General features: G+C 44.0%; 1 protein-coding gene across 1 annotated transcript in view; it reads left to right on the top strand.

The window, feature by feature from the left end:
* The window catches only part of kirrel1b (kirre like nephrin family adhesion molecule 1b), a gene marked incomplete at both ends in the record, with an annotated part of 106108 nt that extends 89227 nt beyond the window's left edge, over nucleotides 1–16881 (top strand). The window contains 5 exons of the mRNA XM_080725668.1: nucleotides 4015–4231; nucleotides 7905–8012; nucleotides 10443–10570; nucleotides 12094–12174; nucleotides 16165–16881. Of these exons, the coding sequence (XP_080581794.1) occupies nucleotides 4015–4231; nucleotides 7905–8012; nucleotides 10443–10570; nucleotides 12094–12174; nucleotides 16165–16881 (1251 nt within the window). The remainder of the gene's footprint in view (nucleotides 1–4014; nucleotides 4232–7904; nucleotides 8013–10442; nucleotides 10571–12093; nucleotides 12175–16164) is intronic.
* Between the last annotated feature and the right edge of the window lie 1463 nt (nucleotides 16882–18344).

Genomic DNA, 18344 nt, shown 5'->3' with positions numbered 1-18344 from the left:
GTTTTAATTTTGCCCGAATCCCTCATACATTTTGCAACAACCACATCACAATAAATTTGCAGTGAAATCCTCAGTTGCAATGTGAGAGGGTGCAATGAGGGACCCGTATAATTCTACGCTCCCACAGTCAAATGAACGCTTAGGATTTTACAGTGTAGGAATTGCAAAGTTTTAATTCAGACGGCGCTCGGAACAAACTAATTTACAAGGTGTGGGCATCCATAATTTGCTTTGCTTAGAATACCTTTCATCTCCCAGCTTTCAGCAGCTCTCTCCATCTGGCTGCTGTCTGCAAGCTGGCTTTGAGTGTGTGCATATGTGAGTGTGGTTTGTCTACAAGCTATCTGTGTCTGTGTGTGTCCAATATGTCTGTTTGTTTGTACCGATGAGAGTGGAAGCTCTCATGATATTATTAGAATTGGACCTTTTTCAAATGGTAGACAGGCCAATGCTGTGGTCAGACTACACACTATTAACCAATTAGACCCTACCGGTATATACTTCGTTGACTGGGATCCCCCAGTGGTCCGTACTAACTTTATTCCGTCTACGAAATCTCTTTTTGAAAATATACAAGCTCATAACGTCTCTGTCATGTGCTGATGTAATGCAGCAGCAACACACGCGGGTAGCAGGATCCAAACATTTCAGACAAACTAAAAACATGTGACACAAGAATGACTCAACAAGGACTGACTGGGGAACAAGACTGATATGGCCTACACATCAGGGGTGATTACAAATGAGATGTAGCTGGCACAGAAAGACACAGAACTAAACTAGGTAGCATACCGTAGAAATCCAAGACCTAGATACGCTACAATCAATGAGACAAAAGTCTGAGACTGTGGCAGAGTTGCATACGTTATTTGTAGGGGTGTAACGATACATTTTAATAGCGATTCGATACATATCACGATACATGGTTGACGATACGATACATGGACGATATTGGTTCATTCATGGGGATACGATACGATTCGATTCAATGAATTAAAATCGATATAGTAACTATTTAGCAAAGAAAATAAATCTGTGTGAAAGGTGTGGATAGTGCAGATTTTTAAGGGAAACATGTATTATTATGGATATAAATAAGTAAACTCTGTGATTATCTGGCAAATACATGGACATTGTATATTGACAAACCTGCACCTTAATATGAACCCAGAGATTACACACATTTATCGATAGACCAGTGTAGCTATATGGAATGGAAAAGTAATAGACTAGTTTGCAAATCCCGCCCCATTCTGCCCTGTTACTATGATGGGACATTTTCCCTGGGCAGATTGTTTTTATAGTGGCAGTGAATGGGATTTTTTTATGTTTTCATAGCCTCATTACAGCTATATAAAGTACCAAAGGAAAAACATCTAGGTGATATTAATAAAAAGGGAAGACAAAGGTACAGTAGTTACATTGCAAAACAGGGGGTTTCCCCGAAAATATGTTTTAATGTGTTTAATCCCAGTGGGACAGAATCACTATTGCAGATTCTTTTATAGTGGAAGTGGATGGGATTTTTTTTTTGTTCATAGCCTCATTACAGCTATAAAAACACATCTACGTGATATTAATAAAAAGGGAAGAAAAGGGTACAGTAATTACATAGCAAAACAGTAGTTTCCCCCCGAAAATATATGTTTTAATTAGTTTAATCCTCTGGATCAGAGAGAGAATAGAAATAGCAATAGAAAGCGCATTGAATCTTGGGTAGGAAGAGGAGAACTATAATCTGTTCTCCTCACATACACGTAATTCTGCCCATTTAAAATATATGTACCCAATCGTAACTAGTTAGACCATTGATAAGGTCCATGTGAACTAGTTTGTTGAAGCTTATTCATTATGATGAGCGAGATCGCCCCCTACTGCCGCGGCCGTACCAGGCGATTGCCGTGCTCCGCACTGCGGACAGTTTTTGAAAGGCTGAAGCAACATTCTCCACTGCACAAACTCCACCCCCGATAGCAAAAAGTGAATGTTTTTTCTGGTTGGCCAGTCAGGGAGTCTCAGGGACCAATCAGAAGGCTGACAAAGGGTCTATTATACCCCTCCTTTTAATGTTTCCTTCTTAAAAATGCTAAATACAATGCAAGTAGGTCGTATCGATACAATCGATTCTTTGCACTGCCGATTCGATACGATACAAATTCAAACGGTACGATTCGATTTTAGCTGTTTTCATTTCGATATACTTCGATTTTTTAAGTTAAAAACAATATTTCGATGCAGTTACTATATCGTTACACCCCTAGTTATTTGTATCTATCTGTGTACAGTATCTATAGATGACTTCAACAGCTAGCTGTGTGCCTTCATAAAATTAAGTGTTCCTTTCTCATTCCCACTGAGGAAAAGATCTGGAGAGCCCCATCCAGGAACCCGGTGTGGCTTGAATTTTGCTCCAAAGCCCAGTGCAACGTTTGACTGGTGCTTCAAGGCCACCCTGGGAAAATACCAAATCACTTCACCAATTTGCAGTCTTACCCTCCCCATGTTTAATACTGTACATTTGTCTGCTATGGATAATTGGAGAAAAAGTAAATAAACAGATAAAGGCTATCGGTGTGATCTGAGCACATCCTGAGCAGCTCCAGCTATGCAGAGGGAGGCCTGTAAAAACAGCGTGTCAAACTAAAGTTGATTACAGGGAGTCGGACCACGTGGGGGCACAGTTTGTGTGCCCTTTAAAACATGCTGAGTTGAGCGTCTTTCATATCTGTGACTCATATTTGTCTTTAGCTGTCAGTCCGGGCTTTCATCCTCTCACCCCGTCTCCATCTCATCCGTCATCCCGCTGCTCTGCGACTCACAGTGAAATGTACGCCTGCTTGAACGCCAACACCCCCCCTCCCCCCCCCCCCTTATCGCTCCTTATTCAAATGACGCCGATGAATATTCACATTGTATTCCCCCTCCGATTCAAAGGGAGATCACCGATTATTCATCCATTGTGACAAACTGCTCCGAGAGCAAATTTGTCTTTTTGATCCCGACATTTATGAGACGATAAAAGAGGGAGTCGTTTCCAAACGGATTTGTCCCCCTCCTCCTCCTCCTCCAGGCACGTGCACACATAGACATCAAAGGAGGCTTGAGCCCGTCATTAAGACCATGAATGCAGTTTTCACTATGGTGAAAGAAATGCAAATGCCACCATGCCACCATGCCATACCTGAAGGCACCATTCAAGAGCATTGCCTTGTATAAACTCTCCTTTAAGGACAACTTTGTTTTTTTACAACAAGGGTTCATATTTTAGATAGTCGTTAGAGAAAAGAAAAGATGAGTGTTAAATTTTCTTCTTTCTATCGTTTTAGTGATTTTAACAATTTGTTTTTTTAGACACAATAAGCACATTCCCAAGATGCACCGCAATCTTTCATGGGCAGAAGTGACTTATGGGGAAATTGCTGGCTTATTGTGTCTAAAAAGACATATTTTATCCACTTGCCCCCACCCACTGAAATCAAAATACTAAAATCGCTAAAACAATAGAAAGTAGTAAATGAAAACATTTCAACACTCATCTTTTCTTTTCTCTAAATACAATCTAAAATATGAACCCTTGTTGTAAAAAAACAAAGTTGTCCTTTAACTTGAATGCAGCGTCTTATGTTGAAAGATTTGCCCTGTCTGTGTAGAAATCCATGTCCATCCATATCTCCAATATTCACTAGATAATCCTTAGTGTAGTGTGGTATCAAGTACCGAAAATAGCTGACCTCCAAGCTCACAATGCGCCACAGCGCGACGCGCTGTGAGCTTGGTCAAGGCGCATACCACATAGGCACCGCCACATAGGCATGGTTGCCGCTGCGTCGCCGGTTCGATTCCGATCCGGACGACGTTTCCCGCTTGTCACTCCCCATCTCTCTCCCCATTTCCTGTCAGTCTACTGGACCTCCCTTCGTCAATAAAGGCAAAAAGCCAAAAAAAAAAAAAAAAAGAATGTCAGCCCTGCCTCTCTAACATATTCTCTGCACGTCCCTGCCCTCCTCCTCGCAGGTGTGGGCCTGGAAGGAGAACGTGTGGGAGAAGGAGAAGGGCACCCTGCTGGAGCGCTACACGGTGGAGCAGAGCAAGCCTCCGTCGCAGGGCGGCGCCGTCCTCTCCACGCTCACCATCAACAACGTGATGGAGACGGACTTCCACTCGCCGTACAACTGCACCGCCTGGAACGCCTTCGGCCCGGGCACCATGATCATCACGCTGGAGGAGACAGGTACGCCCAGGGGCGTCACAAGGGGTAGGAAAGTGGGACTGAGTCACTAGGGCCCAAGGTGGAGGAGGTGGCCCTAGTAACTTTAGCTATTGAAAAATAGCAGATATACAAGCTCACAGCGCAGCACCGAGTGCCGTGCTGCGAGCTTGTAGATCTGGTTAATTTTGAAAAGTCGTGAAAATGTGTGCAAATCTTTGAATATGTATTTTTTTAAGCGGACATTTGTAACTCAAATTTTGCTTCCGGGGGGGGGGGGGGGGGTCCCTGGAACTAAATATTTTGAGATGAGGGTCCGTGCCCAAATTCATATCATTTTGGGGGTCCTTCACATGAAAAATTTTGAGCATCACTGACATGGAAACATGGGTTTCTTGCACACTTTTCTCAAAAATAGCAGATCTACAAGCTTGCAGCGCGGCACTCGGTGCCGCGCTGTGAGCTTGTATATCTGCTATTTTTCAATAGTTAACATTCATGGGGGGGGCCCACAGTGAATCCTTGTACCCAGGGCCCAGAATTTGGTGTGACGCCCCTGGGTACGCCGTGGCGGTGAAACACACTTTCAGTCATGCCTTGTTGTTCTTTCATCGGCACCCGCCGCCGCATTTTAATTAAATCCTGCAATAAGGTCACACTGAAGAGGTCCTTTGTCCATGAGTCGACTTTGAGGCTTAATCAGGAGTTTGGCAAGGGGTGTAGGCTAGGTAGGTGGTGGACGTGGCTCTTGTTTTTATGTTTTTATGTTCTCTGTGTTGTGTCAAATGTGTGTGTTTTGCATACAGGGCTGCTGGGTCAAGACACAGTTCAGTGTGAGCCGACAATAAAGCACTAACTTTTATCATCTCGTCGTTGTCGGGTGAAAACCTTGTATGTCCAAAACCGTTCGTTTTGCATTTATCATTTTAAAAATGATTTAAACTAGTGAAAACAGCAGATTTACAAGCACACAACACCTCACAGCCGATCTACAAGCACACAACGCGAGGCGTTGTGTGCTTGTAGATCTGCTGTTTTCACTACTTTTGTGCGACGGCCTTGTATGATGAAGCAGGGCGAAAGAACTGACAAATTTGAAACTTGGAGATACAATGTTTCCTGCCCGACAACGACGATATCATATCATATCATATCATATCATATCATATCATATCATATCATATCATATCATATCATATCATGTCATGTCATATCATATACTGAGTTGACCGGGGTTCCCCCAGGGGTTTTTATACATAACCTTTTTTTCCCCTTGACACAAAATGTAGTTGCTGAAAACAGCTAATCTACAAGCTCGGGGGCCAGGGTTGCGAGATGGCGCATTGTGAGCTTGTGGATCTGCTGTTATCAGCGAATATTTCCCCCAGAATAGGGACACTGTTCCCAGGGTTCAATGACGTTGTGTAATGGAAAATGCAAATCAAGGCTAGTCAAGGTCAAGGTTAATCAAGGTGGTCTTTATCGTTATGTCTTGTGCGCACCGGTACAAAGGAGTAAAATGGCTATTAGCATTTCACAAGCCTATTTGTCTTTACTCTGGCTAGTGACTGCGGAGCCACTTTCCAAAGGTCATCACTGGGGGTTTGATTTTATATAGCTCAACATGATCTTCATAAAAGTTACAAGATAATTCACTATCCGTCTGTGTTCCTGCCAGCACAGGAGTTTGGCTTCAAACTCTTGTTTTGTGTTTAATTATTCATGCAGTTACTGCTCTTTGCCTTGGCCTGTTGGCAGTGGTGGCAACTATATAACAACAACTGTTGCACATCTTGTCACTACGAGTCAAACAATGTGATGTACCGGTACATACCAAATGAACCTTAACTGTAAAAAACAGGGATCCCTTTAATGAAAAAGCACCATTCAAAAACACAATATACATCTTAACCGATACACAGAATAACTGTGTCATATATCCTTCTTCATCCACCAGCCCTCAGAGTTAAATATTACTGTGTGCACAGTAACAGAACTCAATTTTTAACTGCTCTTTCCATACAGGTCCTATGAGTAAAAATAACTCAACGTCTTGGAAGACTTTTCTGCCAATATTCCAACAATCTTCTGTAAACCATGATGTCACTATTGCAGAACAATGTCTGCCGTGACTGTAATGAATTGCATTTTGAGACGCAGTTCAAGTTCGAAGTCATCGTCAGACCTGCACTCACAAAATGACTGCATCCTTGATAATACAATAATAGATGTTTTAGCATTAGATTAGATTAGATTAGATTTGAGTGATACATTTTTAGGCTGGAAACCAGACGAATCTGCCAGTGCGAAATATATGGCCATGCCAGGCTAATGCACTTTGGGTGAGACCATTTTTCCACTAAATTGATTTACTGCGTAGAAGGTTTCAGGCTCTAAACAATAACACAGCTGCACTTAACGTTCAGAAGTTTGTGAACAAAATGTTGTATAGCGTCATAAAGGATCAGAGAAAGAGCCTTTAGTTAGCCTGTTATCTACAGAAGCCTATACAAAAAAGTGTATAATCCGTTATTAACCTCTTAAACCCTATACTTCATTGACCAGGGCAGTGTTCATTTTGACAGCACATTTTGATTTAGTTTAGTCTTTTGAATAACATTTAATTTAATTTTATTCATATTTTAGTCATCTGTTAGTTTAGTCTTTTGAATAAAATTTAATTAAATTTTATTCATATTTTAGTCATCTGAAAAAAAGCTTTAGTTCTAGTTTAGTCGACTAAATATCATAAGGTTTTAGTCGACTAAATGTATAGTTGATTTTGTCATCAAAATCATAAAATTACTTTTAGCTCTACTGGATCTCTTCCCCACATAGTCCATCCCTAACATTTTAGTCTAGTTTGTATGTTTTGAAGAAATTGACAATATATTTATTTATTCTTAGTCTTAGCTTAGTTTTTATTTTGATTTTTATTATTAGTTTTTGTCAGTGAAAAAAGGCAGTCGACGAAAAACGTTCGTCATAGTTCGTCAAAATTCACAATCTCCAAGCCAATCTACAATTTAGTTCACAATGCATAGAAGATGTGTTCATGTGTTGTTTTGAATTTAGTGTGACTTAGAAAAGAAAGTGACTTAGAAAAGAAAACGTATTGCACACAAACTGGGCTCCAGTTGAAATGTAATCCTCATGTCTGATGAACATGTTGCTAGAGGCGTCACTTGTTGTGGATGCAATGAAGATGTTTGTGATTGTATACGAGCCGGTTCCTTCCTCTTAAAAGACGTTGTGTACACTCAAGTTGTTTTTTTGGATGTGTGTGTTTCTCCTCCTCGCCGGCTGCATTTATTCTGAGCCTGCATCTTTCCAAGAGGTATAAAGAGCTAACCTGGAGGTTGACAAGCTGTTTCCACAAGTCTCCTATAGCAACAATAACCTGTTCAAACTGAATTTTGGAATGCGCCGGTTCGGTCGCCCCACAACCCCCACAGTATGTCGTCGTTGTCCTGTGGAGACCTTGTATGTCCCAAACCGTTTGTTTTGTAGTCATCATTTTGAAAATGATTTAGTGCGAGGCGTTTGTTTGCTTATAGATCTGCTATTTTCACTCGTTTTGTGTGACAATGATGAAGCAGGGCTACGAAAAAAAAAAAACGTACACACTTGAAACTTGGAGATATGAGGTTTCTGCCCGACAGTGACGATATATATATGTATGGTGTGTCTTTTCCAGAGATTGTTCCAGTGGGTATAATAGCCGGCGGTACGGTGGGATCCTCCATCTTGCTGCTCATATTTCTACTGGCTCTGGCCTTCTTCCTCTACCGCCAACGCAAAGGCAGTGAGTACACACACACCTCAGCTGTCCAAACTGTCTATTGTCTGGGGCTGTGCGTGCATGCGCGTGCACGTGTGTGTGTGTGTGTGTGTGTGTGTGTGTGTGTGTGTGTGTGTGTGTGTGTGTGTGTGTGTGTGTGTGTGTGTGTGTGTGTGTGTGTGTGTGTGTGTGTGTGTGTGCGTGCGCGGAGAATGTGCGAGCGTTTGGCCAAATCCATCAGTCTTTCTTCCCTCTCGCTGTCATTCTGCCACCGCGTGTCACACAGGGAAACTCATGCCAGCGGTGTACAGCTCCTCATTCAAATGACATCAATGAATATTCATGCTCTGTGGCGAGCTGCCTTAAAACGCCTACCATAAATTTCTCCTTTGATTATGCCCGCGACGAATTGTACTGATGTAAAATGGCGTGTCACTCACAGGCAGCAAAGCTTTGAATGCAGAATGAAACAGCGGGAGCGCATACTGTATAAACATAATAACAGCCCTTTTTAAAAGAGACCGCGCGCGCTGTATGGAAAAGTCAGTGTCGCTGTTATTGGCCTGAAGCAGTTCCACCACACATTTTAGGTATAAGCGGTTCCAGGCTTTGCAAGAGAATTATTCAGAATAAATTATACTGTGCCAGACCAGGTCATAACATACTGTACCCTACATCAATTTGTGAAAGCTACAATGACATGGGGTTGGAAGTACTCCTCCATACAGACATTCAGTGGCGTCAGTTCAGAAAAAGATAAGGTATGGCAACATGACTGGTGTCATGGTGACACCAGACATGTTGCCATACCTTAGCAACAGGCATGATACATTTATTCTAAGAGGTACATTTAATTTTTTTTTCCCGTTTCTACGGTTTCTTGGGCTGGATATGGCAGCCAGGAACGGTTGTTCAAGTGCAGCTAAACTTGGCATGTTAGTAAACGTGCCACAATTAACAATAATGCATTGCACCTGTGAATTAATTATTAATTATTAATATCATATACTTTGGTTATTCATGCCTAAAGACGTTCAGACGAGCCAAAGCTTGCAATACAGTTTTGGATGCTTGCACTTGGGTTTTTTGTATTGTTTTGTTTCTGTTTTTTTGTGTGTTTTTTACACCTTTTTTTTCTCCACAAAGTATTCGTTATGCCAATTCATCCCTCAGTGTGTTATACTGCTCATGTGTTGTTATCACTGCTGTTGTATCCTATTGGCTCACCTGCCAGTGAGGAGCCCCCACCCGAGGTGCATGCCGCCCCAGCCCCTCCTTCCCCGCTTTTCCTGTTTTTATAGATCAGTTCTCAACCAGTGTGGACCTTTATAGATCATTAACTCTTGAGAGTGTCAAATTAAACCAAATGGACAGTTAAATAATTGTATTGTATTAGAATTGTTATTTTGATCAACGTTTTGCCTGTCATCTCTCCTATTGGTACCACATCAATACAGCACAGAGGATTTGTGGTGTATTATTGCAGAGGTGTATTAGCACTTGGTGCTGTTGTTTGACTTTATGTTCTGGTAGAGAGTGTGTGGCCACACTTCTTAATACAGAGAAGTGATTTCTTGTTGTTACGGATGATGATACTGAAGATAGAACCCTGGCTGCATGTTCACGTGATTTTATTGAATACATTTTTGTTATTAAATCACCAGTTCTCCAGCACGGACGCCTTACTTCTTTTAGTATAGAATAAAGTTAAGGATTACTCTGAAACGAATAGGACGGTGGTTATATGTATCCATACTTTTACTTAACCCATTTAGGCCTAGAATTATTGAATGCTTTAACCAGTGAAAAATAGCAGATATACAAGCTCACGGCGCTGCACCGAGTGCCGCGCTGTGAGCTTGTAGATCTGCTATTTTTGAAAAAAGTCGTGAAAATGTGTGCAAATCTTTGAATATATGTATTTTCAAAGCGAACGTTTGTAACTCAAATTTTGATTATGGGGGGTCCCTGGAACTAAATATTTTGAGATGGGGGTCCGTGGCCAAATACATATCATTTTGGGGGTCCTTGACATGAAAAGGTTTGAGAACTACTGACACAGTAGTGTCTCAAGAACAGACTAACTGAGCTCCAGTTAAGTGAACAGGACCTTTTCTTTGACGATGGCTGGCCAGATTGCTGACATAGAAACATAGGGTTTTTCCAAAAACCTTAGAAGGATTCAAAAGACACTTATAGAATCGGGTCAAAATTCTAATTTTCATGATTTTTTTCAAAAATAGCAGATCTACAAGCTCACAGCGCGGCACTCGGTGCCGCGCTGTGAGCTTGTATATCTGCTATTTTTCAGTAGTTAAAGCATAAAATAATGATACACTATACTGTGTACCCGTTCTGAATGGCTCAAGTATAAAATGTGAGTACGTTTTCCACCACTGACAACAAGGATATCAACCAATAAGCTGAGCTGTGGCTGTCATGTGGTTCCTGCAGGTCGCAGAGGGGTGACGCTGGGCAAACCGGACATCAAGGTGGAGACGGTCAACAAGGAGACGCACAGCCTGGAGGAGGAGGCGGCTAACGTCTCCACGGCAACGCGCATGGTCAAGGCCATGTACTCTGTGAGTATAGACGACCATACATGGTCAAGGCCATGTACTCTGTGAGTATAGACGACCATACATGGTCAAGGCCATGTACTCTGTGAGTATAGACGACCATACATGGTCAAGGCTATGTACTCTGTGAGTATACAGGTAGACGACCATACATGGTCAAGGCTATGTACTCTGTGAGTATAGACGACCATACATGGTCAAGGCCATGTACTCTGTGAGTATAGACGACCATACATGGTCAAGGCCATGTACTCTGTAAGTATAGATGACCATACATGGTCAAGGCTGTGTACTCTGAGTATGGACGACCATACATGGTCAAGGCCATGTACTCTGTGAGTATAGACGACCATACATGGTCAAGGCCATGTACTCTGTGAGTATAGATGACCATACATGGTCAAGGCTATGTACTCTGTGAGTATAGACGACCATATATGGTCAAGGCTGTGTACTCTGTGAGTATAGACGACCATACATGGTCAAGGCTATCAAACACACAGACACACACGCGCGGACGCACACACAGACACACACGCGCTCGTGCGCACACACACACACACACACACACACACACACACACATTCAAATGCAAATGGACACTCAAACTCACATGCGTACACGAATGCAAGACTGCAAGTACACACACTTGCACTCTCATGGGAATGTGCGTGCACACTCAAACACACAAGACAAATACAAATGGCCAAGGAGAGCTAGATGCTGAAAGACACAGATGTACACACATGAATGCACACACGCGCACGCACACACACACACACACATACTCATACCGTTGCACAGAATGCTAAACATAGTATGAATACTAAATATGCATACAAATATGAGCACACACACGGAAGCAGCACAAAAGGAACACGCCGGGCGAGCGCGCACACACACACACGCACACGCACGCACACACGCACACACACACACACACACACGCACACGCTCACACACGCGCACACACACACACACACACACACACACACACACACACACACACACACACACACACACACACACACACACACACACACATACATACATGATTACAAATGCTATCAAGCACAACTGAGGATACTCTAGAAGGCATTGTTCTCAGAGGGGCTCAGCCCTCAAAGAGAGAGAGAGAGAGAGAGAGAGAGAGAGAGAGAGAGAGAGAGAGAGAGAAATAGGGGGAGTGAGAGGGGGGGGCGGTGAGAGAGAGAGAGAGAGAGAGGGGGAGATGGTCTTCCCCCGGGGAGAGGTTTTAAAAACTCATCCAAAGCCTTTGTCCAAAAAAAACAACAACAACTAACGGCTTCTTGCTTCTTGCCCTCAAAACACGACGACCAAAAAAGCTGAAACTGTGCTTTCCTCTCCCCTCCCTCTCTCTCTCCCTCCTTACCTTCTCCTTTCTCCTTTCCTTTTCATTCTCGACCCTCCCTCTCTTTCCGTCCGTCCGTGTGTGTGTGCGTGTGTTTTTTCGTCGTCTGATGGTTTAGTTTTTGCCCTCTGTTTCCCTCTCTCCCTCCACTCAGCCGTTCAAAGATGACATGGACCTCAAGCAGGAGATGAGGAGCGTGGAGGCCCTGGACACCCGCGAGGAGTACGAACTCAAGGTGAGAACCCTTTGGTGGTCACTGCAGGCACGTGCTCTGCTGTGACAACGCTAGCTCTGGTCCACAGCGCTAGAAGGAGTTCTCCTTAACGCTATGGTACTTTTGGTGCGTCTCCCTCCCGCATACCCGCGGTGTATTTTACAATGCGTTTTATTTTTATCTTGATAAGTGAATCTTTATCGTGATGCTGCTAAAACCATAACTCAAAATATCGTCACTGTCGGGCAGAGACCCCGTATCTCCAAGTTTCAAATTTGTCTGTTTTTTCGCAAAGTAAAGCCCTGCTTCATCATAAAGGTAGTGAAAACAGCCTATCTACAAGCACACAACACCTCGCGGCGAGAGGCGTTGTGTGCTTGTAGATTGGTTGTTTTCACTAGTTAAAATCTTTTTTTTTTAAGATTTGTTTTTGGGCTTTTTATGCCTTTATTTGATAGGATAGTAGACTGACAGGAAATGGGGAGAGAGATGGGGAATGACATTTGGCAAAGGTCGTCCGGATCGGGAATCGATCCAGCAACGCCAGCAGGCATCATCATACCCAAGTATGTGGTATGCACCTTGACCACTAGGCCAGTGGGCGCCCCAGATTAAATCATTTTTAAAATGATAAATGCAAAACAAACGGTTTTGGACATACATATGTTATGGATATATTATGTTAGTTCCATTGATCCAAGCCAGAACACAATTGATTGATCGATCATCAAATAACGGCTGAACTCTGAAAATGCATGCTGGCCCACCCATCCGACCACTTCACATAGCAGCCGATGGGGGCGGCATAGCTGAATGGTTAGGGAGCCCTGGGGAACCAGAGCCCCAGGTTTTCCCAGGTTCGATTCCAGGCCAGGGTAGCCATGTCGATGTGTGTCCCTGAGCAAGACTCTTAACCCCTAATTGCTCACGCGATCCTTGTGGGCAGCGAATCAGCTGGGTTGGGCTGACAATACTGAATTTCCCTCGCGGGAGGAAATAGGTAGGTTATCTATTATTCTATTAGGTCAGTGGTTCTCAACTTTTTCAGGCCGCGACCCCCAAAATAATCATATTTTAACTGGGGACCCCCCACCCTGACGAGCACTAAGAGTTGAGGCGTTACATTTTGTATAACATGGTTCTATTGTGAAAATAGCACATCTACATGTTGTGAGCATGTAGATCGGCTATTTTCACAATTTCAGCCTCTAATATTTGACAATTTGACCAATGTTTAATTTGTCATTTTAGAGGTATTACAAAGTCCTTTTTCACTTTAGACATTTGCTATACACTTCAACTTTATGTTGGATTGTTCACTGTTGAGTGAGAAAACAATGTTTCACATTCAGTTAATCATCTGAGGACCCCCCAAAATAATTGGGGGAACCCTCTGGGGGTCCCGCCCCACAGGTTGAGAACCGCTGTATTAGGTGGTCATGGAAAAGGTTGAGAGACATTTGTTCTAAAAGTCTATTTTCACTATATTTGAACAACCCATACTGTTTGCCACTGCCATCTGGTGTGGCATATCATTCTTTCCAAACTGTGATATCGCCCCAGCTGTCTTGCAGAACATGTCCTTGCTCGTGAGGGCCCAGCTCTGGCATGCGTCAATACAGTATTATTATTGAGGGTTTGAGTGCTGAGCGAGCGCGGCGGCTCCCTGACATAAATTAATTCGTTTCAAATGAGAATGAGAATCCATTACCGCCGTACTGCAAGCGTCGCAGTTCATCAGCGGATCAAAGTCACAGTGAGAATTCATGCTGTAATGGTAGCAAACGCGCGCACGATCGGTTTCATCTCGGTAACAGCTGAGCCCCGGCACCCTTGCGTATAGAGTTCTACGTACGCGCAGTTTGTAAAACCACATAAATGATTTATAGATGAAGTTTTCTGCCTGGGTAAGCTGTGGGCTGTGTGACCGATATTTGAGAGAGACTTACAGGGGAATTCCACTGCAGTGCAATATTACAATAATTTACCAGATCGAGGCATGGCTGATTAGATCTTCATAATGTATGTATGCCAAAGCAATCTCTGCGCGGAAATAGTGCCCGCGGTACAAGCTAATTTTGATAATTACCCATACCTCTACACTCATTACATTTTTAAGTACTATTTTACCATCTATAGACCAGTGGTTCTCGACCTGTGGGTCGGGACTCCCAGAGGGGTCCCCAAATTATTTGGGGGGGTCCCCAGATGTTTAGCTAAATGTTAACATTGTTTTCCCACTCAACAGTAAACAACAAGGTTTAAGTGTATAGAGGGTATATGCACATTTCTAAAGTGACAATTTAAGGACTTTTTAATACCTCTAAAATGACAAGTTATACATTGGCCAAATTGTCAAATATTAGAGGCAGAAATTGTGAAAAATAGCCGGTCTAAATGCTCACAACGCCTCGCAACGCAAGGTGTTGTGTGTACTGTACTGTATTATGTACTGTACTGTATGTACATTGATATGAATGTGAGCCAGTGCCGCCGCTGCTATGACGCGCGCCCAGTGGAGATCCAATGGTCATAGACTGATCTGATCTGATACATTGCAAGTAAGAATCAAATCGTTTTTCACCTCATGTGAATGAACTTATCCCTGCCCAGCTCAACAACTATGGAATATCAACTTGGCAGAGCAGTTAGTGAGTCAGGCACCAAAAGGTCTTGTGGCGGCCCTGATGTGAGCTCATTGTACAGCAGATCCAGGAAAGCAACTCTTCGACAAATACAAGAGCGACCCAGAGAGGCATTCCCATCTTAACACGTTTACGCAGCATCTGTGTATCTTGCATGCTGCACACAGCTGCACTCGTATGGATGCTACACTACTGTATATCATGGCCTCTGACAGAATGAATAATGTGTTTATACCCATCTGTAAATGCATTGTGTTCTTATAAACCATGGTGATATGTTAGCATGCCGGTATATGCAGTATAGTGAAAACAGTATTCCACAGTTCCATGTTGCACTGCATTGGTGTCGGTGTTCACTGAAGTGACCAGAGCTACAGTATATAAGCACGACTGGCTCATTACTCGTGTCACTACATTTTCACCCAAAACAACATGTACAGTACAGTACAGTACATGTACATTTTGTACACTTTGTTCTTACATTGTGTTCTCATACTGGGTAATACAGTTTTTGCAAGGCATTATAAATGATAGTCTTTAACATATTATTTTCCCCGTGGGCCAAAGTCTCACATTTTGAGTTGCACAGTCCTGGTAAGTGAAGTGCCGAGGTGGACGGTAGTCTGTAACTGTAAACACTTTTGTGTTCGGCATATTGTCGCTGTCGGGCAGGAAACCTTCATGTTTCATGTTTTTTCATGAAAGAATGCCCAATTTCATACTTCATACTGTCGAATGGCACTGCGACACAAGCAAAAATAGCCAATCTACAAGCTCACAACGCATCGAGATGTGACAAGTTGTGAGCTAGTAGATCTGCTTTTTTTTCTCTGCTGCTAAATGTTCATGGATTTTTTAAAACATTGTAAAATTTCCCCTCACTTTTTAGTCAAAACGTTAATCAATAATGCTTTCGACTGGTAATCATGTAAGCCACAGTGCAGAGTAGATTTTTATTTGTTATTTTATAGACATTTAACCAGTAACAAAGCTGTTTCTGCCCAACAGCAACGATATGCTATAGATCCACAGTATACTGTACAGCAGTGGTTCTCAACCTTTTCAGGCTGCGACCCCCAAAATAATCATATTTTAACTGGGGACTCTAATTTGTCATTTTGGAGGTATTAAAAACTCCTTAAATTGTCACTTTGGAAATGTGCAGATACCCTCTATAGTCCATACACTTAAACTTTATGTTGGTTTGTTTACTGTCGAGTGAGAAAACAATGTTGCACATTAAGTTAATCATCTGGGGACCCCCCCGGGGTCCCGACCTACAGGTTGAGAACCACTACTGTACAGGACCTGTTATTCTCTACATTATGATCTGGCGTCTGAACAGCTGAACCCCTTGTTCTTTCAGGACCCCACCAATGGCTACTACAACGTCCGGGCCACCACCCACGAGGAGGCGCGGCCCCAGTCCCGTGCCATCCACTACCAGGGCGAGTTCCGGCCCCAGAACCCCGGCCGCGGGGACGGCGGAGGTGGACCAACCGGCTCCGTCGCCGGCGGACCTCCGGCCGGGGGTCACGGCGCCGCTAGCGGCGGCATGCCCCCTCCCCCCGGCGGAGGAGGGGTGCCCGGCTCCCGGGCCGGCTGCTACGACCCCCGCCCCCCCTCCAGGATGTCCCACGCCGGCTACGCCCAGTTCAACACCTTCACCAGGGCGGCAGCGGCGGCAGCCGCTCAGAGCCAGCAGCAGCAGCAGGCGCCGCCTCCGGCCAATCCCGTGCTCCAGTCTCCCGGAGACTACGCCGGAGACTGCGGCCTGTTGGACAGCAACGCCCAGCTGGCCTACGACAACTACGGCTACCCCTCCCCCTCCCAGTACCCCAGCTACCGCATGGGCTTCGCCCCGCCCATCGAGGAAGGGCCGGCCTATGAGATGTACCCGACGGGACAAGGGATGAGTCAGGGGCCGGGGCAAGGAGGAGGCCCGGGGCCAGGGCCGGGGCCGGTGCCAACTAGCCCGGAAACGGGCCTGGGGAAGTACGGGAGCTCCACACGCTTCTCCTACTCATCCCCTCCCTCTGACTATTCCCACAGACACACGCAGAGAATGCAGACTCATGTGTGACACTGATATACACATGGACATAGTTTTCTGCAGTGGTGGTACTCTAACACACACACACACACACACACACACACACACGCACACACACACACACACACACACACACACACACATTGACACCCCCTTCTACATACTTGAAATTCAAGCTTCTACTCCATTTTTTCGTACACTACAAAATCCCGAGTGTCACTTCACTAAGTGTGGAGCGTGACAAATAAATGATACAAAAATCACCGGTGAATATTCAGCATCGAAACAGTAGTTTGCAGTGAAAAACTCGACCGCGTAATGTTTGCCTTGTGTGACTGTATTGATGACGCAAACAAGAGTTTGAATTTCCAGCGGATTAATTCTGACATAAAAGAGGAAGGCCTCCGGTGTGTAAAGCTCAGTTTGACACTCTGGGGGTTTGTGTTGTGCAGTAGCTAGTGCATGAGGTTTGGGTTTGGCATACATCAGTGGAGTTATGCCTGACGTGTACTTGGTTGTGTGCCGGTTGCACAGCACCTGCACACAGCTGAGTGTAACTCAGTGCACACACACCACACAAGTTAGCAGCAGTAGTGTGTACAGATAGCAGCAATACATAAAACAAGTTATCTCACACTCACACTACATTGACACTCAAACACTTTAGCTTGATCTTTCTACCGTGTGCAATGCCACACGCCGAGACTAAAGGCAGCGAAAGCCACAATCAAGAGAGAGAGAAAGAAAGAAAGAAAGAAAGAAAGAAAGAAAGAAAGAATGAGCGCACTTTTTTTTGACAAGAAGAGGCAGAGCTGGAGGGTTGAAGGTGCAGAGCGTTGTCCTTTTCTCCCTCTGTGCCTCCTCTCGCTTACAGACAATATCCCTGCTTCAACTCTTTCCCCTCACATCCCATTTCTGTATATATAAGCAAAAAAAAATGAAGAGTCGGGGGTCATTTTCAGAGTTAATATTATTACCTTGTACAAACCTATACAGTATATACAGTACAGTGTGATGCAGTACTTTGACCTATGGAAAACCTCCCTCTTGTACACACACACACACACACACACACACACACACACACACACACACACACACACACACACACACACACACACACACACACACACACACACACACACACACACACACACACACAATAATACAGTACATATCCACACAGAAAGACCTCTGTGATTTCCACAGCATCGGGGCAGCTTGGACTCTGCTATCAGCCAGTTTTGAACCTCCTTCACCGCCTAATGCCTCTTGCTGCTGGGCGGTGCAGGACGGAAATGGCACATAGCATACAATATCTACCTGTACTTTAGGTGGGATATGCTTCCTTAAAAGTGCTACATGTGCCATGACGCGCACGCAAGGTGTGAAGCTGCGTAAACTCCCATTGCTATGGCCACTTAAACCCCAATGTCTTTGGGCGGAGAACATTTGGCGAAAACAGACGATCTATAAGCTCTCGCTGAGAGCTT

The sequence above is a fragment of the Nannobrachium achirus genome (assembly GCF_963921795.1).
Source record: "Nannobrachium achirus genome assembly, chromosome: 5".
Classification (NCBI taxonomy): Eukaryota; Metazoa; Chordata; class Actinopteri; order Myctophiformes; family Myctophidae; genus Nannobrachium; species Nannobrachium achirus.
This window is presented reverse-complemented; position numbering and strand designations above follow the sequence as displayed.